Source organism: Enhydra lutris, unplaced genomic scaffold, assembly GCF_002288905.1.
Source record: "Enhydra lutris kenyoni isolate GAN:26980312 unplaced genomic scaffold, ASM228890v2 scaffoldscaffold43, whole genome shotgun sequence".
Taxonomy (NCBI): Eukaryota; Metazoa; Chordata; class Mammalia; order Carnivora; family Mustelidae; genus Enhydra; species Enhydra lutris.
The window spans coordinates 15,252,325-15,270,071 of NW_019154127.1; the positions used below are offsets into that span (position 1 = coordinate 15,252,325).

Below are 17,747 nucleotides of genomic sequence, written 5' to 3' on the forward strand. Positions count from 1 at the left end.
TGCCTCATACATTTGGTAGAGACTCGAGATAGTCGACTGTCAGGAAACGGCTCCCTGTGCGGGGCTCTCTGCTGTGTGGACTGAGCCCGGGGCCAAGCAGCCGCTGGGACTCAGTAGCAAGAGCCCTGACAAAGTGTGTGGCTCGCAGGCTCGAGGCCTTGAAGACCGGACAGTCTTACTGATGTCCCATCCCAAACAAAAGTAAAGCCACTGTCTGGTGACGTCGGTGATGGCGGCTGGGAAGGCCGCTCTTACTTGAGTTTAGTATTATTCAGTAGGGATTTTAAAAGGCTTTGTTCGTGGAACACAGATAGGATAATGGTAGGAAGCCCTACTTTATCTTACAATACAACTGAATGCTGTTTAAATGCTTGAGCCACGGAGGCTGACACACGGCACGGGATTGTCCAGCGGCCTGTGACCCAAATCACAGATTGTGAGAAAACAGGTTCGTTAGCGCCAAGTGTACTTTACACAGAACTAAACCGTACGTGTTTTTTCTGTGCCTGGGTTTGACGAGCGCGTTCTGGTCACCTACCTGGAGACTTGCTGGCTTCCCTGCAGGGTCGTGCCTGCCACTCACCTGTTTAGCCCGAATCCGCCTGGACATGCCAGGAGAGGCACCAGGACACCAGGTGTGGGGAGGATGAGCTCAGTCGTGGCCAGACCACCAGAGCCAGGGGCTGCTGCCCCTGACCTCCACACAGCCTGCCCAGGTCTGCGTGGCCTCAGAGGTGGGGGACGCAAGAGGGACTCGGATGTGGGAACCTCCCCGTCCTCCTGCCCACCCAGTAGCTGTGTCTCTTCACTTACTCCACGTGACCACACGGGAGGGACGCGTCAGCCTCAAACCACCCCCATGTGCGATTCTTCTTTGCTGGTCTTCAGAGGGTCCAGATCCCTCCCTCCGTAGGGTTTGCCCCTCTGCCTGTCCACCTGCGCCTGGCACCGACTGTGGGGTAGTGGTCAGGACGGCCCCCCAGTTCCACACAAGGAAGTGGCCACTTCAGAAGCACACGCCCGAGCTGAAGAGCCACTGGCTTCTGGCGGCGACGCCCAGTGACCCGGAGCTCCAGGAAGCACGTCCATAGCGGGAGACAGTAACACGGGAGTCACAACAGAAGTAGAAGATATCAGTGGGAAAAGGCACCTTAGGTCCTGCATGGAAAGTATTTCCTAGCTGTCCTCTCACTTGTCCCTGGGGGTGCGGGAACTGCCCTGATGACCACCAGTCACCTCCTCTGGAGCCCCATGGGGATGGCACAGAGGCTGCTCCTGGCACCTCACAGTGGAAACGGTGGGGAGCATAGCCAGCGCCCCCAGGCTGCCTGCTGCTGGGCCTCACCTCGGCCCTGCTCCTTCCTCAGGACCCTGCAGCTCAGAGACGTGGGGAGGGACCCACACACCAGACCCCGACGTCCCCAGGTGGGAAAAGCAGGAGGCCGGCTCACCTTAGATCGCCCCGTCTCCCTGCCGCCACCCCAGGGGCATTCAGTCAGCCCCCTGTCCTGCGGAGCCATTAGCCACCTGCCGTCCTCCTCCCAGCCTGCCCCTCCTCGGAGGCAGAGTCTGCATTCATCCCATCGAAGCCCCAAGAAGAGGTCACCACAGGGATGGAGGGAAGATTGTCAGAGATAAGCACTGAGAAGTTCTCAGAATTAATAAAAGAAACCAAGCCTCACATTCAGGAATCCCAAGAATTCCCAAACAAGATAAGTAAAAAGAAATCCACTTTATATGTATCTAAAACCGCACGACATCAAGACCTAAAGTAGACCTCCGAAGTAGTCAGAAAGGTAATGTTCCCCAGGAGCGAGCGCGAGGGTGGGGACATCTCAGCAGCCCCCCGGAAGCCAGAGGCGACGCGGTGCAGTAGCTGTCAGCCCGGCTTCTGTCTGACGAGCGTCTTCCAAGGACCGAAATGCAAGCATTTCCAGACTCACAGCCGTGACCCGCAGGCCTCGCCCTTCGGGGGGACAGTGACCACGGAGGGAAGACTAGAGATACGGGAAAGAGGGACGTGTTTCATTCACATAAGAACAGGCCAAGAAAGAGTGGTGGTTGTGACTGCGCTGGGACGGGACGCAAACATTCAGGTGAACCGAAGCAGCACTTGTCTGCACGCCTCCACAAGGCTGCCTAACTCGTGGGGTTAACAGAACAGAGCAAAGGGACAGAGACAGCTGGTGTGTGCTTCAGATGGACCAAGGGGAATTCGGACTTCCTGCTGGTCACTGTGTCACCCCAGAAGAGGCAAAGGTACGGAGGTTAGACTTAAGATGAACGTGTTAAAATGTGAAAGTGACTGCTGACAGAGAAGATTTGACTTCTGTGACTTCCACCCCAGAAAAGAGTTTACTCACGTGACTTCCACTCCGGTGCTGAAGGGAGAAGGGTGGGGGAACCGGTCTGTACAAAAGAAGAAAAAGAATGAAAGCCACAAAAGAAACCTTAGAAAGTCAGGACACTTAGATGTACAAAATAAAATAAAATGGCAGAAATTAGTCCCTATGTGTGTAATTTTGATCAAAGTAAAAGTAACATTCCAGTTAAAAAATAAGACTATCAGACTTTAAAAAAGAAAAAAAAAAGGAAAAAAAAAAACAACAAAAAACAAATAACGAACAAAACGGAAAAAATCTAGCATTGTTTCCCCCAGAGACGCATATAAAGAACAAAGACCCAGCAGCACTGAAGGAGAATCTCTCCTGGGAAGAGACTCACGCGGGAAACCCTCCACACCAACACAAGCATCAGCTGGGCGGGAAAGCAAGACTTTAAGGCAAATTCTACATTTAGTCATTTACGTATCAATAAAGGCTCAGTTCACCAGAAGATACAAGTTCAAATTTTGTATGCACCTACAACATACCTTCAGATACATATAAAGAAAAAATCAACAAATCAAAAAGGTTAAAATCTGACGACAAGTAGGGAGCCTGCTCCTGACTGCTCTGACGGACAGAGCTTGGACACCATTACACAACATGGAAGTCAGGCCCAGAAACATCTACACAACAGGGTCCCACATTACACCATCAAGAGAACTCACCATCCATCAAAAATTGGAATCCTATGGGCTGTACTCTCTCACCAAAAGCAATTAAGTTGAAATCAATAATTAAAAGATGACTTTTTAAAGAAATTGTCTTTATTGAAAGTTAGAGAAGACCAGAAAGCAAAAAAAGGTGGGGGGGGGGGATACCAGTTTCATGGATAGGAACATGAAATATCTTTAAAATGTCAATTCTTCCTAAATCAAGGTACAAATGTAATACAATTCCAATCAAAATCCTAACAGGGGTTTAACATGCTTTTTAAAATTTATGTGGAAGAGCAAAGGCCAAGAATCATGAAGATATCAATGAAAAGAATAGACGGTTGGGAGAGCCGTCCTGGCAGACGTGGGGATGGGCTGTAGGGCCACACCACTGGAGATAGAGGCGGTGGGCGCCGGGAGCGACCCTGGGCCAGTGTGCCGCTCAGAGAGCCAGGGGTCTGCTGGCCAGGCAGCTGCCGGTGTGGATGGCAGGGGCGAGGACAGGTGGCCATGGTCATCCATGTGGGAACATTGACCTGAACACTTCTTACATGCCAAGAATTTCAGCACAAGAGAGGAAAACAGCACTTTGAAGAAAACAGAGATCTTTCTGTTCTCAAGTCAGGGAAGGGTTTCGTAACCAAAACATGAGCACAAACTGTGAAGAAAATATAAATGAATTTGACTACAAATTATCTTTCTATAAAGACAGCAAAGGAGAGTGGGAAAAAGATCTTCCCGGCACGTGCAAATGAAGTAGGATTAATATCTGAAATATGAAAGTTTTTGAGAGTAAGCCAAAGTCAGCCCAATGGAAAAACGGGCACAGACACGAGCATTTCACAGGAGAGACAGGAACGCGGCCTAAACACGCCTGGTGGTCTGTTCCTGACAGCAAGAGGCAGGGGCACGGCGTGCCCATCTCGTGATAGCCCAGTGAGTTTCAGCTTCCGCCTGCATTGTGGTTCTGTTTTCTGCTCCAATCCAGCATCCAGTGGAGAAGTCAAGGGGCAGAGAGCTGTCCCTCCCCTGCACCTGTCCCTCCCCATCCACCTTCCCTTTCCTCCTACCGTCCATCCCTCCCTCCCTCCCAGTGATTTGGAGACACATGTGAGTACTGGGAGTCTGAATTTTTAATGGCAAAAACATCTCAAAAAGTAGGAATTCCCTTAGCACTTTTTCTGCTCCTTCCTTAAAAAGTACAGAAATGGCATCCCAGGGAGGTAAAGTGGTGACGACTTCAGGACAGAACCAAGTTGAGAGGGAGGCCCGTGACCTCCACATCCACCCGCCTCTCTGCCTCCTGCTCCCTGGACCGGCGTTCATCCGGGCCGCACCGTGCGCCCAGCTGGTCACCCCCAGATGCCGCTTGACATTCTTGCTGCGTGGGTGGAGGGAGAGTCACCGCTGGGGAGCCCGTTTCTTCAGGAGAAGCAGCCGGAGCTTAGGGCCAGGACTGCCGAGCTCCCAGCGGGCGGTGGCTCCCCGCACAAGTGCTCCAGCGTCCAGTGGCTTCCTCCGTGTGCCCGTGTGACCCGCCGGACACACCCCCCGCTTACCTGCCCGGGAGCACCGGACAGGTGGGTAGGGAAGCCCCCGTGGTTCACGATGGTTGTGCTCCCCAGTGGAGGTGGACGGCACCGCGTGGCCGGTCGCTCGCTCGCCTGATGCCCCCACCCTGCAGATCAGCATGGGGGCAGCGGAGACCAGATGAGCCCCGCTCCGCCAAGCGGCTCAGTGCCGAAGCTAACCCAGGCCGGTTCTGCCGTCAGGGCCCCACCCTCCCCTACTGTCCCCGGCGGTCCTGACCAACACACAGCTGGGCGCTCTTGGGGACCCGAGACAGACAGGAGAGGAGCCTGCCCGTGGGAGGAGTACAAGCACCTGCCCGGAGAGGTGGTGGGACAGAAGCACCGAGCAGCCGGGCCAGCCGACCTCGCGGCCCCAGGGACACCCGAAGGCTCCCCACCGGCCTGTCCCCGGGCCCGAGGGCTGGGGCCCTTGAGGGCTGGTCATGCTCCAGACCACTATCCCAGTGTGAGCGCTGCCTCTCGTGGAAATCCGAGTGACCGTCAGAGCACCCGGCGTGCCCTGTCCCCCACAGCCGGGCAGCCCTGGGCCCGATTCGCATGGCCTCTGCTTCAGGCTCCCACACGCTGCTCCAGAAGTGGGGTCTCTGCTCTGTCCTAGGAACTCGTAGTTACCGCCTTGTCACCTTAGCCCCGTTCTAACTCTGCCCGAAGGTGGGTTCAGAGCACACTCCTGCCAGGTGACCTGTGGGACTTGTGCCTGCTGGATACAGCTTCCTGGGGCCAGTGCGTGCGTCCGGCCCCCCAGTACTGCCCCCCCGCTCGTTCCTCGTGCCCCAGGATGCCTTTGGGTACTTGCCATCTTTCCTACTGGTCGCCGAAAGAGGAGCCTTTGCTAGGCTGCCCAAGCCATGTGGCAGGGTCTCTGACCCTCCAGGTCCCTTCCCTGCAAGGTCGTCTTGCCAGGGGCACAGCAGGTGCAGACCATGTGTTACCTCTTCTCCCTGTGACTTCAGCAGGTGTCGTGTCCCCATGACGGTGTTTCCTGGGTGTGCTCTTCTGACAGCCTCCTCAGGGTTCCTCGACACGTGGCCGCTCAGGTCACACTGTGCTCAGTGATGTTAGGTCCTGGGGCAGACTTGACACGGGCCAGGTCAGCCCCCAGCCTTAGGTGCAAACCTGACCCGCACCGCCGCACCAGCGACTCTCAGCTGAATCTGACCCCAGCTCATCACACCCCCCAAGCGGCTCAGATGCACCCAGAGGGGCCTCCCCGAGTCAAGGTGGCCGGTGCTCCCAGCAGGCCCACACTGAGTGCCACAGGTCAGGGAGCACCCCAGAAGACAGGGAGAAGTCTGCACTTGGAGGCAGTCGCTCTGTCCAGCAAGGGAGGGACAAAAGCAGACACTGTGACAGCTGTGTCACAGGAGCTGGCCAGGAAAGACCAGGTGTGGTCAGTTCTGCAGCAGCGGCCTTTCTCACGTCCCAGGGGCTCACACGGCGAAAGCTTCACCTCGAGGGCCCGACCAGGAGGCCACAGGTGGTCGCAGCTTGGCTCCCAGCGGCAGCTGGTGTCCACACACCTCTCGCTGCGAGAACAACAGGAGCTGGACCGAGCGGCACGACCCACTGTGGGCCCCTGTGCCCACTGCTGCACCCATGCAGCATGACAGATGGGGCGGCCGTGGTCCTGCTCACGCTAGAAGGGGGTCTGGTGTTTGTGTGGCGCCACGTTGCTGACGGCCCTCAGCGACCCACTCCTCTCTCGCTCTGAGGGGCATCTGTGAAGGCTTCTGAGTGTTGCGGTGTGTGTCCTCAGGCAGGAGCGCCACCTCCCTGACACACTTGTGTCTCTGTGGGGACATCAGCTCCTCCCTGAGTGCCCCGCCCACTGACCCCGGGGGACTCTGAGGAGGTCCCATCCTCGCCTCCTGACAGGAGTCTGTGGCCGGCCCCGGAGCAGTGCTGGGACACGTTTGGGACGGGCCTGCTGTCAGGAGGTTAGGAACAGATACATTTCCCAGACTGCGGTGCAGACCCTGCGGGTGAGCTAGGCCTGAGGGCATCCCGCCGAGTGTCCAGCACTCAAGCCTTCGGTTCCCAAAATATGGCCAGGACTCACCACATTTACCCTTACCTTCTTTTGGGTTTTTGACCTAAGAACTGAAGCCCAGATGGGACGGCCCTGGGTGGCTCGGTCAGTTGAGCATCTGACTCGTGATCTCAGCTTAGGTCATGATCTCAGGGTCGTGACTTCAAGCCCCGCATCAGGCTTGGACTGGGTGTGGAGCCTAATTTAAAAAAAGAGAGAGAGAGAGAAAGAAGGAAGGGAGGGAGGGAGGGAGGAAGAAAGAAAGGAGGCCCAGATAAAAACAGCGGAAGAAAGCCCAGTAGGTGGGGGACAAAGGGACAGAGCGGCCCATTTGGAGGCGTGAGATGCTAACAGCCCTCACACCTGCCCCCACAGATCCTTCCGGCACTACATTCTGTGATCCTGGAAGGTCAGCTTGGGGAGGCCCTGCAGGGGAGGCAGGGCTGGCTCAGGGCGAGGTCCAGGCCTAGCCGGGGCTGGGGTGGGGCCAGATTTGCAGAAGGGGGCGTTGGCACAAGGCACGTGCATTCTGTAAGGACGGCATGACCTCAAAGCCCCTCGGGGCCCGGCAGGTACTGTTCTGTGGCTCTCAGACCCTCCCCTCAGAGCCTTGGGGCCTCCCTCGCCTGCACGGGGTCTGGGGGTTGCCGCCGCCAGGCGTGTGTGAGCTGCCAGGGAGCCGAGGAGAGGAAAGGAACTGGGTGCTCCCACCCCATGGCCCATTGGTTTCCCAGGCCAAGTCCTTGCGCTGTGCGTCTGCCATGTGTCCGCACGGCCCCTCCGTTTGTGCAACGTCCTGTTACTGCCTTTTTAATTTGGTGTGACTGGTGCTCGATGACAATAATCTTCTTAGCTCTCGTGTCCCTCCCACCCCAGCAGTTGACCAAGCTCCACCAGCTGGCCACGCAGCAAACCCCCTTTCCTCCCCTCGGACAGACCAACCCCGCTTTCCCTGGTACGTACCCAGCCGCCCTCTCTGACTCCTCTCCTCTCACCTGGGGCTCGCTTTCGGAATGGGCGTTTCTCAGGGCGGGAGCGGAGCAGGTACAGTCGCAGCTGCGGACGCCAAGGCCGCAGTGTGGACGCGCAGCCGTGGGCACGTCGCAGGGGCCGGGCGGGAGGTCTGTGTGTGTGTGTCCTGCGGTAGGCTCGTCACCGCGCGAGGGCCTTGTGAAGGGACATCTGTCCCCCGAGGGTCCTTGCCTGCTCTCCCTCTCCCAGGCATCCTGGGAGCCCTCGTGCAGAACACATCCGTTTGGCCAGCCCTGAAGCTGCTCTGTCCAGGAGCAAGAGCTCAGACAGGCAGCCGGGGGTGCCCTCCTGTGGGAGGCCAGTGCACAGCCCTGGAGCGACACCTGCCCAGGCCGGCCCCCAGCCCAGGGCACCGTCCCTGTCGGCACCCCACTTGGCACAAGGGTGGGGGTGGGACTTCACTCAGCCGCGTCTGGCCAGCCAGATGTCCCTTCCTCCCCAGTAAGGGCGGGCTGTCGCCTCGGCCGCGTGCAGGTGACGGCACCCCGGGCGCGCTGGTCTGCTGCGCCTGTGCCAGTCAGATTTTGAGCTTCCCTAGTTGAAGTGAGCTTGCTTATCTCCTTGAGGGCAAAACATTAAATCTGTTTCTTCTTTGCTCTCCAGGAGAAAAGCTGCCTTTACACTCCTCCGAAGAAGCTCAAAATCTGATGGGCCAGTCGTCAGGTAAAACACAAGCACCCTAGACGGAGAGAGGGCAGGCCCAGAAGGCCGGCGTCCGACCCACCCGGGCTCCAGGACCTGGTGGGGGGAAGGGCCAGGAGGCCTGGTGGTGGCTGCCCTGCCGCGGGGAAGGCGAGCGCCTCAGCGCCATCAGGGCCCACGGCCCGTGGGTCCGCCCCAGCTGCTGCTTCTGGGAGGCAGTGGCAGGTCCCAGGCTCAGAAGGTGCTCAGAGCGCAGCTGCCTGTCAGGAGGGCCCCAGGGTGGCAGTGCGGTTGGGGGGGCCCGCGGTGCAGAAGCGACCTGACCTGTGCTTTGTGGAAGTGTATTTCATAGGAGACGCACACGGTCAGGGAGCAGAGCACCCTCGGCCAGATTTGTCCCCACCCGTCTGGACGCACCAACATCCCCTAGGCTGTCACAGGGCAGGCTCCGGTAGGCTGACCCCATGGCCCGGAGGGGGGTGGGGGGTGGGGCAGTGACCCTGCTGGAGCCTTGTGGCAGGGCAGAGTCGGTTCCCTTGGGGGGGTGTCGCCTGCTCTCCCATACCCCTTGGGGTCAGAGCTCCCAGCAGGCGCTGGCTGTCACCCCCTCTAGGTGTTGGGTCCAGAGCCTAGCGGTGCGCCCTGTGCCGAGAGGCCGGCCCTGGTGCTCCCCGCACCCCACGTGGGTTCCGTCTCAGTGCAGCCCTCAATGCAGTGAATGCAGAATTTAATGAATGAAAATTAGAGAAAATCGTATAGGACATATTTGGTTATGGAAACGGGTATCAACCCTTACAAAGTTATCTAGGTGGTGACACGCACATGCCTGTGAGCCCTCCAGAGTTTATCCGTGACTTCCCACCCAGCGATGGTTTCCCAGGGACGGCTGGGACCTAGGGGCCTGGCTCGCCCAAGACACAGAACCCCCACTCCCCCAGCTGCCCACCGGCCCTGCCCCGGCTCCCCCAGCACCGCCTGCAGGCCTCAAGGTTGTGGAACGTGTGTGCACATGGCCTCTTTAAGGCGTCCCTGTGATGACCTCCTGCCCCGAGGCCCCATGGGACCCACAGGGAGAGCATGCACACACACGCGTGTCCCAGCACAGCCGCTGGGGGAGTAGGAGGCGTGGTGACCAGGAGCGATGTCACCAACGCTCGCAAAGCAGGTCGGGCTGGCGGGTGAAGCTTGATCCCTGTCCCAGCGCGGCCGGCGTCAGCATCTCACGAGGGAGGCTCACTGGGCACGAGGCCCCCAGACACAGGAATGCCAGCTGTAAGCGGGCATGTCTGCGAACCAGCAGTTTATTCCCGTGCCCTCCTGACAAGAAGTCTGACACTTTCCTCCCCTGGATCAGAGTCTGCCAGGGTGAACGGACAGGACTCTGGGCTCTCTGTCCTTCCCGAAGCAGGCTGGGCGGGCGTTCCTGTCGGGCTCCCCCCGGACTGAGCAGATCTCCTAGATGACATTTCGCATGTCACTGTTTATGGGATGTGGCTAGACGGTTGGACAATCAGATAACTGTATTGAAAATACCTCTCTGAAAAGAAGATAAAGAACAGAAACTCTAGATTTAGCTGCACAGAAGGGAATGACGGTTCCCGGTGAGTTGGTTCATTCAGCACTTGCCAGCGGCCCCCCCAGCACGGAGGGCCCTTGCGGTCTTTCGGGGCAGAGCCTGATGACTGCAGTGCGTCTGGTGTTGGGGACACAAGTGCCGTGGAAGAGGAAGCAGGAAGAGGGGAGGGGATGGGGAGGGCAGGGAGGCCGAGGGCGGGAGCAGAGGGAGGCAGGGTGGTGGGTTTGGCACAGTCTTGAAGGCATCCGACTGGCGTTTCCTTAGGCTTCTCGGGGCCTGTGGAGCGTGGACCGAGGGGCAAGGGCAGAGGCAGGAACCCGGAGGGAGGAGAAGAGAGGGCTCAGGCTCCGGGGTACTCTGATGGTGTGAGCCGGGCTGCGATGGCGGTTCAGCGGGTGCAGGCTCCAGGCGCACGCGGGGCCTGCCAGGAGGACGGGGTGTCTGCTGTGCCTGGACTTGGTGCTCGAGATGCCTCTGGATGAGGAGACAGGAGTGCTGAGGGCAGGGGAGCCCGCTGGTCCTTTTGCAGCCCCTGCACATTTTGCTGTCCCTGTTTCAGGAGCAAGAGTAGACCTCGTCCTGTGAGGCCCCAAGCTGAGATTGTAACAATCAAAACTGGGGGCCTGGGGATCCATTAGGCCCGTGTCTGCCCTTTCTGCACAGAAGCTCACTGTCTCTACTGGGCCTGGTGGCTTACTGCTTGACCGTTGAATCCGTGGGGCTGTCGGGGCAGGAGAGCTGCCTGCGGGGCTGCAGTGCAGGGCTGTGGGGCTCCAGGGCCACGGGGCAGGACTGCAGGGCTGCGGTGTGGGGCTATGGGGCAGCGGGGCTGTGGTACAGGGCTGCGGGGCTGCAGGGCAGGGCAGCGAGGCTGTGGTGCAAGGATGCGGGGTAGGGCTGTGCTGCGGGGCTTGCAGGGCTACCGTGCTAAGGTGCAGAGCTGTGGGGCTGTGGGACGGGACTGCAGGGCTGCGGGGCAGTGGGGCTGTGGTAGAGGGCTGCGGGGCTGCGGGGCTGCGGGGCTGTGGTACAGGGCTGCCGGGCTACGATGTGGGGCTGCAGGGCTGCGGGTCTGTGGTGCAGGGCCGTGGGGTTGCCGTGCGGGACCCGTGGCTCTGCCGGCACAGACGGGGTGGAGGGGCATCTGCACTGGGGGTACATAGGGGGCTGCAGGACACACAATTGGCCAGCATGGGGGCCCCCAGAGGTCTGCGAAGGGCGTCCCGACATCACACGCCGTGGTGCAGGAGTGAAATCAGCACGTGTCCCAAATGAAAACATGAAACGTCACCGTGCTAAGGCTCTTTGTCCTTGTTCTGAGAGAAGCTGGGCCTCCAGACGTAGGTTGCGTTTGGGACTGAGAGCTCACAGGGCCTGGGCCCCCAGGACGTGTGTGCCCCACCCGTGGGGACTGTGGGGGGCCGTGGGGGTGGGCATGACGGGAGCAGCCTGCTGTCAGCCTGACCTTGTCCCCTTGGTGTGCCCAGGTCTGGACGCCAGCCCCCCGGCCAGCACTCACGAGCTCACCATTCCCAATGATGTGAGTATACCCGCGCCCTCAGCCAGCCCCGACTACCCAGACCGCTCCCCTCCCTTCCCACGGCTGGGTACAGCGGCCACAGAAAGGCACACGATGTCACGCTCCGAGAGACCAGACAGAAAAGGAGCCGAGGGGACTTAGGGGCTGGCCCTTGAGGAGCACGTGGGCCAGGAGCGCTCTGAGGGTCTGCTGCCCAGGACACCCGTAGCCGGTGCCACGGCCGGTCCCTGCGCAGGGCTCCGCTGACAAAGTGGCCTTATGAACCAGCCCCCACACACGCTCAGCCCTACTTGCCTGTCCTCTGACCCTGATGATCCTGAGGACGCAGACTCCGATCTGAAACCAAGACAGCAGGGTAGGTGTGGGCCGCGTGTCCTTGAGGGGCAGCGGCTCAGGTCAGCTCGCACAGGAAGGTGGCTGCTTGGGGGACTGGCCTTCTCGGCTCACGTGTCAGTTGGCCTTTCCTGCCATCGAACCGAGGCCTTCCAGATCCTTCCCAGCTTTGCCCCTGGCACCAGCCAGGCGGGAAGCCCTACGAGAAATGCAGAGCTGTGGCGTCAGGGGCGTGGCCCATCCTGAGTGTGGACAGGGACGGGCAGCAGGCCGGGAGAGGAGCGAGGCGTAGGGCCGGAGGAAGGGACCTCCCCCACCCCCCAAGAAACAAGAAACACCACCCTCCTCGGGACCCTGGTGGCCAGCTGCAGGTGACGCGCTCCTGTGTCTCCGGGAGTGGGCGTCCACTCAAGGGAGCCCCCGACCCTGCCTTCCTGCGAGACGGTCCTGGAGCAGCTTGGTCGCAGGCAGCCCCCCAAGTCTTCACCCACGTGGTAGATGCAGGGACCATGCTGCGCACACAGGGCTTCTCCTCTGCTCCTTGACTGAGACCGCTGCTCTCACCACGGGCGTCCTCCCGTCCCAGCCTCCGTTCCCGAAGGGACCTGCGCCCAGAAAGCAAGAGGAAGGGGTTGAGGCTCAGAGAGCGGGCAGCGTGCCCTCCCGGGGAGTCCCTCAGAAAGAGGCCCCCTTCTTGAGAGGAGGATTTGGTGACACCACTGCTGGGGGGCTTTCCTGCGCTCCCCCCGGCCCCCCGGGGAGGCGTGTGGGCCTCAGAGCCCACGTTCAGACACACGTCAGCCGTGATGCCCATCTGTGTCACTGGCCGGAGCGTTCATGCGGGGGGGGGGTCTCCCCGCCACCATAGCAGGACCTTCCGGAGGGCGGAGGCGCGCGGTAAGCGCCACCACACGTAGGCTCCGTAGCACGGGGACCCAGGCCGGGTCACGGCCGCCAGCTGTGTGGGACCTGCTGCTGGTGGCATCTGGCCTTGGGTTCTGTGGCTGATGTCACAGTGGGGTCCCCACAGGCCCTGTGCCTGTGGTCACCCCACACTTGGGCCCTGTCTCTGGTCCCAACCCCAGATTCACCCAGAGATCTAAGGCCTCACACAGGTGACTCTAGGATGAGAGGTAGGACAGGTGTGTCCCCACAGAGCCCTGGGGTGCAGCAAAGAGGAACCATGGTGCTTGAAAGCGTCTCCGTGGCTTCCCTCGGGGCTCCCTGTGGAAGCCCGCTGGGTAAGAGGAGAGAGCTGGGTGTGGGCCACATGCCCATGGGGCAGGAGAGCCCCTGAGGCCGAGTGTATGGGCCTGCATGGCCCACAGGCTGCAGAGCAGGGCTGGGAGGGCCCCGCTCCCGCCAGGTCGAGGGGCGAGCAGGAGAGCCGGGGGCTCGGCCCGGAGTTGGTGTCACTAGTGCCCACACCGCCTCAGCTCTTTCTGGAAGAGGGTCATGTTCCACACACATAAGTAAGGAGTGAGGAGCGGCGTCAGGGGCCCCAGGCCAGCTGGGGGCAGCGCAGGGCCCCTCAGGGGTGAGGCCCCAGGGAGGAAGAGAGGGCTGGGCACGAGTACGTTTTCAGCAAGGAAATGGAAAGAGCAAGATATTTGTGAGAACGTGGGGCCCCCGTGCCAGAGGAGACGGCTTCCTCAGATGGCTTCCCGGAGGAGGACGCAAGCCGGTTCTGTAGGAGGCTCGGCAAGCAGCACTCGCACTGGAGGGGAGGCTTCTGGAAGGGAGATTAGGCTGTTGGAGGCCAAGGAAGTGTGCGGATCCTCCCGAGTGCCGGCATCTTCTGGGGACCCTCTCCGTCAGGGGCCAGTGCTGCCGCCCCCATGCGGCCCACAAGCCCAGCAGTCCCCTGCCTTGCCTGGCAGGGTGGAAGGCAGCCCTCGTGACGCCTCTGCTGCCAGAGAAGGACGAGTCGAGGCTCCAGGCCGGGGAGAGGGGCTGCTCCCTCACAGACCTCAGGGCAAGGGGGGGGGCTAGGGAGACGGGGCAGGAGGTGGAGGGAGCCGGGCGGTCCTGGGGTGGAGGCTTTCTGAACATCGCCAGAGACTCTGATGGTCTAGTGAGGCAGCTGACCTCACCCAGGGAAGGAGGGCAGAGCTAGAAGCTGGAGGTCACCTCGGGGACAAGAGCTGTTGTCACTGCATAGGTCCAGGGGCGTCTGTTTGTAAATGGGCTTCCTTCCTGCCGGCCACCCTGCACCTGGCTCCAGGCTCCCTCGGACCCTCGGACGCGTGGACAGAAGCGGGTGGCTTCCGCCCCAGGCCCTGGGAGGCAGACTTGGACGCCGCTGCGCTGGCCCCACCCCTGCTCCGTGACTGCTCTTGGAGCTGACCTCAGTGGCCCTGGCTCAGGCAGGGACTCGGTTCTGCCCCCAGGGAACATGGAGAGGTGCCAGCTGCCGCCTCTGTGGACGCTCCTCTTGGGCCCGAGTTGCCCCCACACAGCAGGGTGGGCTGCCCCAGAGAGCTGGTCTAGAACTCGGGCTGCAGTCCAGCCCCGTGTGTGGCTGCTTCTGTGTCCCAGGGAGCCCTGGCTCTTACCCTTCTGGCTGCTTGACTCTTGGTGACCCGCCTGTTCCTTCAGATGGCCTAGGGCGGCCAGAGGTCACACCGTGGGAAGCACAGGGAGCATATGTCCTCAGAATTGCACCAAGTTATCAGAAGATGGGTTTCAGGCAGCAGAGACCCTTAAACTCTGGCTTCAGACAAACATTCCTCCACCCCAAGGACACCACCAAGAGAGCCCTAGTGGCGACGCCTGCATGCTCCCCATCTCCCAGGTCCCCAAAGCACAGCAGGGGAGGTGACGCGGCAGGTGCCTCTCCCCTTTGGGGCCTGTCTGGACTCGCTGTGGCAGGCAGAGCCCAGGCATCTGCAGCTCAGCCCCAGCGGGAAAGCGACCCGGTGCCCTGCCTCCTGGGGGCTGGGGGGCGGTGCTCATCCTTCTGGGAGGGCGGAGTGTGTGGAGTGGGGTGGGCACCGAGCCTGGGCTGTCCTCCCTCGGGGGCCTTCCCAGGACTCTGCACACACTCAGCTCGGGGTGGGGGGCTCTTCTCTGAGGAAGTCCTCTGTCCTTTCTTCTAGCTAATAGGCTGCATAATCGGACGTCAAGGGACCAAAATCAATGAAATTCGACAGATGTCTGGAGCTCAGATCAAAATTGCCAACGCCACAGAAGGGTCATCCGAGCGCCAGATCACCATCACGGGGACCCCAGCCAACATCAGCCTTGCCCAGTACCTCATCAATGCCAGGTGAGTGTTCACAGGGCCCTGTCCAATGTGTCACTGGCTGGACACGACGCTCAGAGGACTGGCTCGCCATCGCGGGAGCCTGGACTGTACCTGGTCCTCTCTGGTGGCTTCTCTCTCCCAGCTGGGCTTGGGGGTGGGATGTGGCGGAGACAGTCTCCACACAGACTTGGGGCCCTACCCCCGTTCTGCACGTTCACACCCGACCATTCACCCTGGAGTCTTGGTGGGCGGCGAGCTGGTCACAGCCCAGAGCATATAGGGAGGCTACACGGCCTGAGGTCAGCCACACGCTTGGGGTAATTGGGTTACGGAGTCTCAGAGAGCACATCACTGCACTGTTCCCTCACATGCCCCGTGGCTGTAAAGACATGGCCACCACCCAGGCCCCTGCCGAGCAGCGAATCTGGGCACTGTGGGAGGGTCAGAGGGGGCACAAGGGGCAGGGAAGGTCAGCTTCCCGGCGCAGCGGCATGCCAGAGAACAGAGTAGCCACACCCGGGGCCAGGCCCTGCCCTTTAACTCAGAACATCAGGCCGGGCTTTGGGGGGCCGGGTGGATGGGGGAGGCGGCCCCCACTGCGGCCCCCACTGTGTGCTATGGGCAGCGTGATGCCGGCGCCCCTCCCAGAGCAGCTGCTGTAGAAAGGATCATGGTGGCCGAAGCTTGTCCAAGCGGTTAGTGACACACCCCGATGTGGTGACAGGGAAGACAGACCCTGCCAGCCTGGTCCCGGTGAGTCCTCCTCCCTCCATCCTACCTCGGTCTCCAGCTCCCGGCCACACTTCTGACCCGCAAGAGGGGGGCGGATGCGAAGGCCATGAGGACCCACAGAGTGAGCCGTTCGCTTCCGGTCCCGTTTTACGAGAACATCGTGACCTGTCTCCCCTGTGCCTTGTCCTCTCCAGGCTGACATCTGAGGTCACTGGGATGGGTGCGCTCTAATCCCGCCCGACGGTCTGCTCCATGGACCCTGACCTGCACCGGCCGCACCGGCTGTACAGACCGCCCGCCCGCCGTCCGTCGCAGATACAAATAGAGGTTTTCTTTATTAACGGAGGCTACCTATGCCATAGACATACACACACCGACAAAGCAAATCTGTATGATATCTGTCAGCTCAGGCTCTGTCCCGGATCCTTCTCTCGCAGTTACTTTATGCTCGTGTGTTCGTGCATCGGCATGCGGTGTTAGTTCTTTTAAACGCTCTGGGGCGCTCCCATCTGTGACGTTTTAGAAATACTGCCCCTTAGTGTCCGTGTACCTGTTGAAGAATTAGTTTGGCGTTTTGATGGCACTGCCCACAGGCCGTCTGTCCTAGACCGTCTAGAACAGTGGCTGCTTTGAGCGGGTTCAGTCCCACTCAGCAGCCCCTCCGACTCTGCCCACCCGCAAGCCTGTGCTCCCTCGGCCCCCGTCCACGCAGGTCTGCAGGGGAGGGAGAATGGAAGACAGTTCCTGGGCAGGGTACAGGCGAGGTGGGGGTGCTGGCGTCGGGACTTCACTGAATTGTCTGTCATGTGCCGGGGACGCGCACGGGGACCCCCAGGGCATCTTCCGGGGGCTGGCCAGGAAGCACCTCTGCACCACGTTGGAGTTCAATAAACGTGCGCTGCCCTCACCGGCTCTGGCTCCTGTCTGTGCCCCCCAGCACCGCGGGCTCATGTGCATACACGCACACGCACACGCAGCTGGCTGACCTCACGGGTTAGGGTCTCGATCCCTCTCCGCCCTTCTTAAATGTCTCACTTGCAAGGTCATTCTAGTGTTGCTTTTGCAAAGCTTCCTAAAATGACAATAATGGAAATCCTGTTTCTGATTAGTAGAACGCACCTCTCCCCCCACCGCTGCTGTGTGCTGGAGGCCAGCCCCGCACGCTGGCCAAGCCGCTGACCGGCGGGAGTGTGGGCACGGCCCGGTCCCCACACGGCTGCCTGCCCCGCTCGCTCACGACGGGCAGCTCTGCCCACCTGTGCTTGACTGGAAAGCCTCCTGTGCCTCTTCTGGACCCTGAAGCTCTTGGGGGGGGCAGGACAGAGGCCCCCCCGTGGATAGCCCCCACACTCGCTCAGGGCAAACAAGGACCGAGGCCCTTCCTGTCTGCTGTGTGTGCCCAGGCCACCTGGCCGAGGGGCTGTGCTCAGGGCCGGAGCTGGTGGGGCAGCAGTGGACCCAGGCCTTCCTCCGGGCACAGGAACCGTGGACGGGTTTCAGTATCTTAGAAACAAAGGAGCCAAGGAAGTAGGAGAAAGCCGCAGCGGGGAGGGCATCAGAAGTGCCGTGGCACACAGATACGGTGTGGCCCTGAGGGGCGAGTTCTGGAGGGGAAGAGTTGGGGGGGCCGGCTGCGGCTTGTGCAGGGAAAGACAGAAGTGCAGGAGGCCGGGAGTGGGGCCCGTGAGGCCCGCTGGGGACAGGAGGCTGCAGGGACCAGCGGAAGGTGGGGCTCGGGCCAGGGAACGCCGTGTTCCAGAAGCATCTTGAAGAAGAACGAAGGATGGCCAGCAGTCAGAGTGGGCTGTGGAAGAGAGGGGCCCGGCAGGCAGGACGGCTCCTGGTCTGAGCTCTGGAGAGGCGACACACCATCGTGAGCAGCAGGTCCGCCGGGATGAGAGCTCAGCTGGGACTTGCTGGGGTGACAGGAGACAGGGGCCCTGAGGCCCGTGATGGGAGCACAGTCTAGGCCTGAGAGGCGTGG

The 17,747-nt window shown here is 60.7% G+C and overlaps 1 protein-coding gene across 14 annotated transcripts in view; it reads left to right on the forward strand.

Moving 5' to 3' along the window:
• LOC111155726 (poly(rC) binding protein 3) overlaps positions 1-16,661 on the forward strand; it is a 178,986-nt gene extending 162,325 nt beyond the window's left edge. For 7 of the 14 annotated variants that reach the window (XM_022516071.1, XM_022516079.1, XM_022516084.1 and 4 more), the window contains 5 exons: positions 7,538-7,616; positions 8,297-8,356; positions 11,399-11,451; positions 14,883-15,052; positions 15,958-16,661. In XM_022516071.1, coding sequence (XP_022371779.1) covers positions 7,538-7,616; positions 8,297-8,356; positions 11,399-11,451; positions 14,883-15,052; positions 15,958-15,994 — 399 coding nt within the window. In that variant the 3' untranslated portion in view covers positions 15,995-16,661. The remainder of the gene's footprint in view (positions 1-7,537; positions 7,617-8,296; positions 8,357-11,398; positions 11,452-14,882; positions 15,053-15,957) is intronic. The other 7 variants (XM_022516075.1, XM_022516080.1, XM_022516085.1 and 4 more) reach the window with 3 other exon arrangements.
• Positions 16,662-17,747: the final 1,086 nt, after the last annotated feature.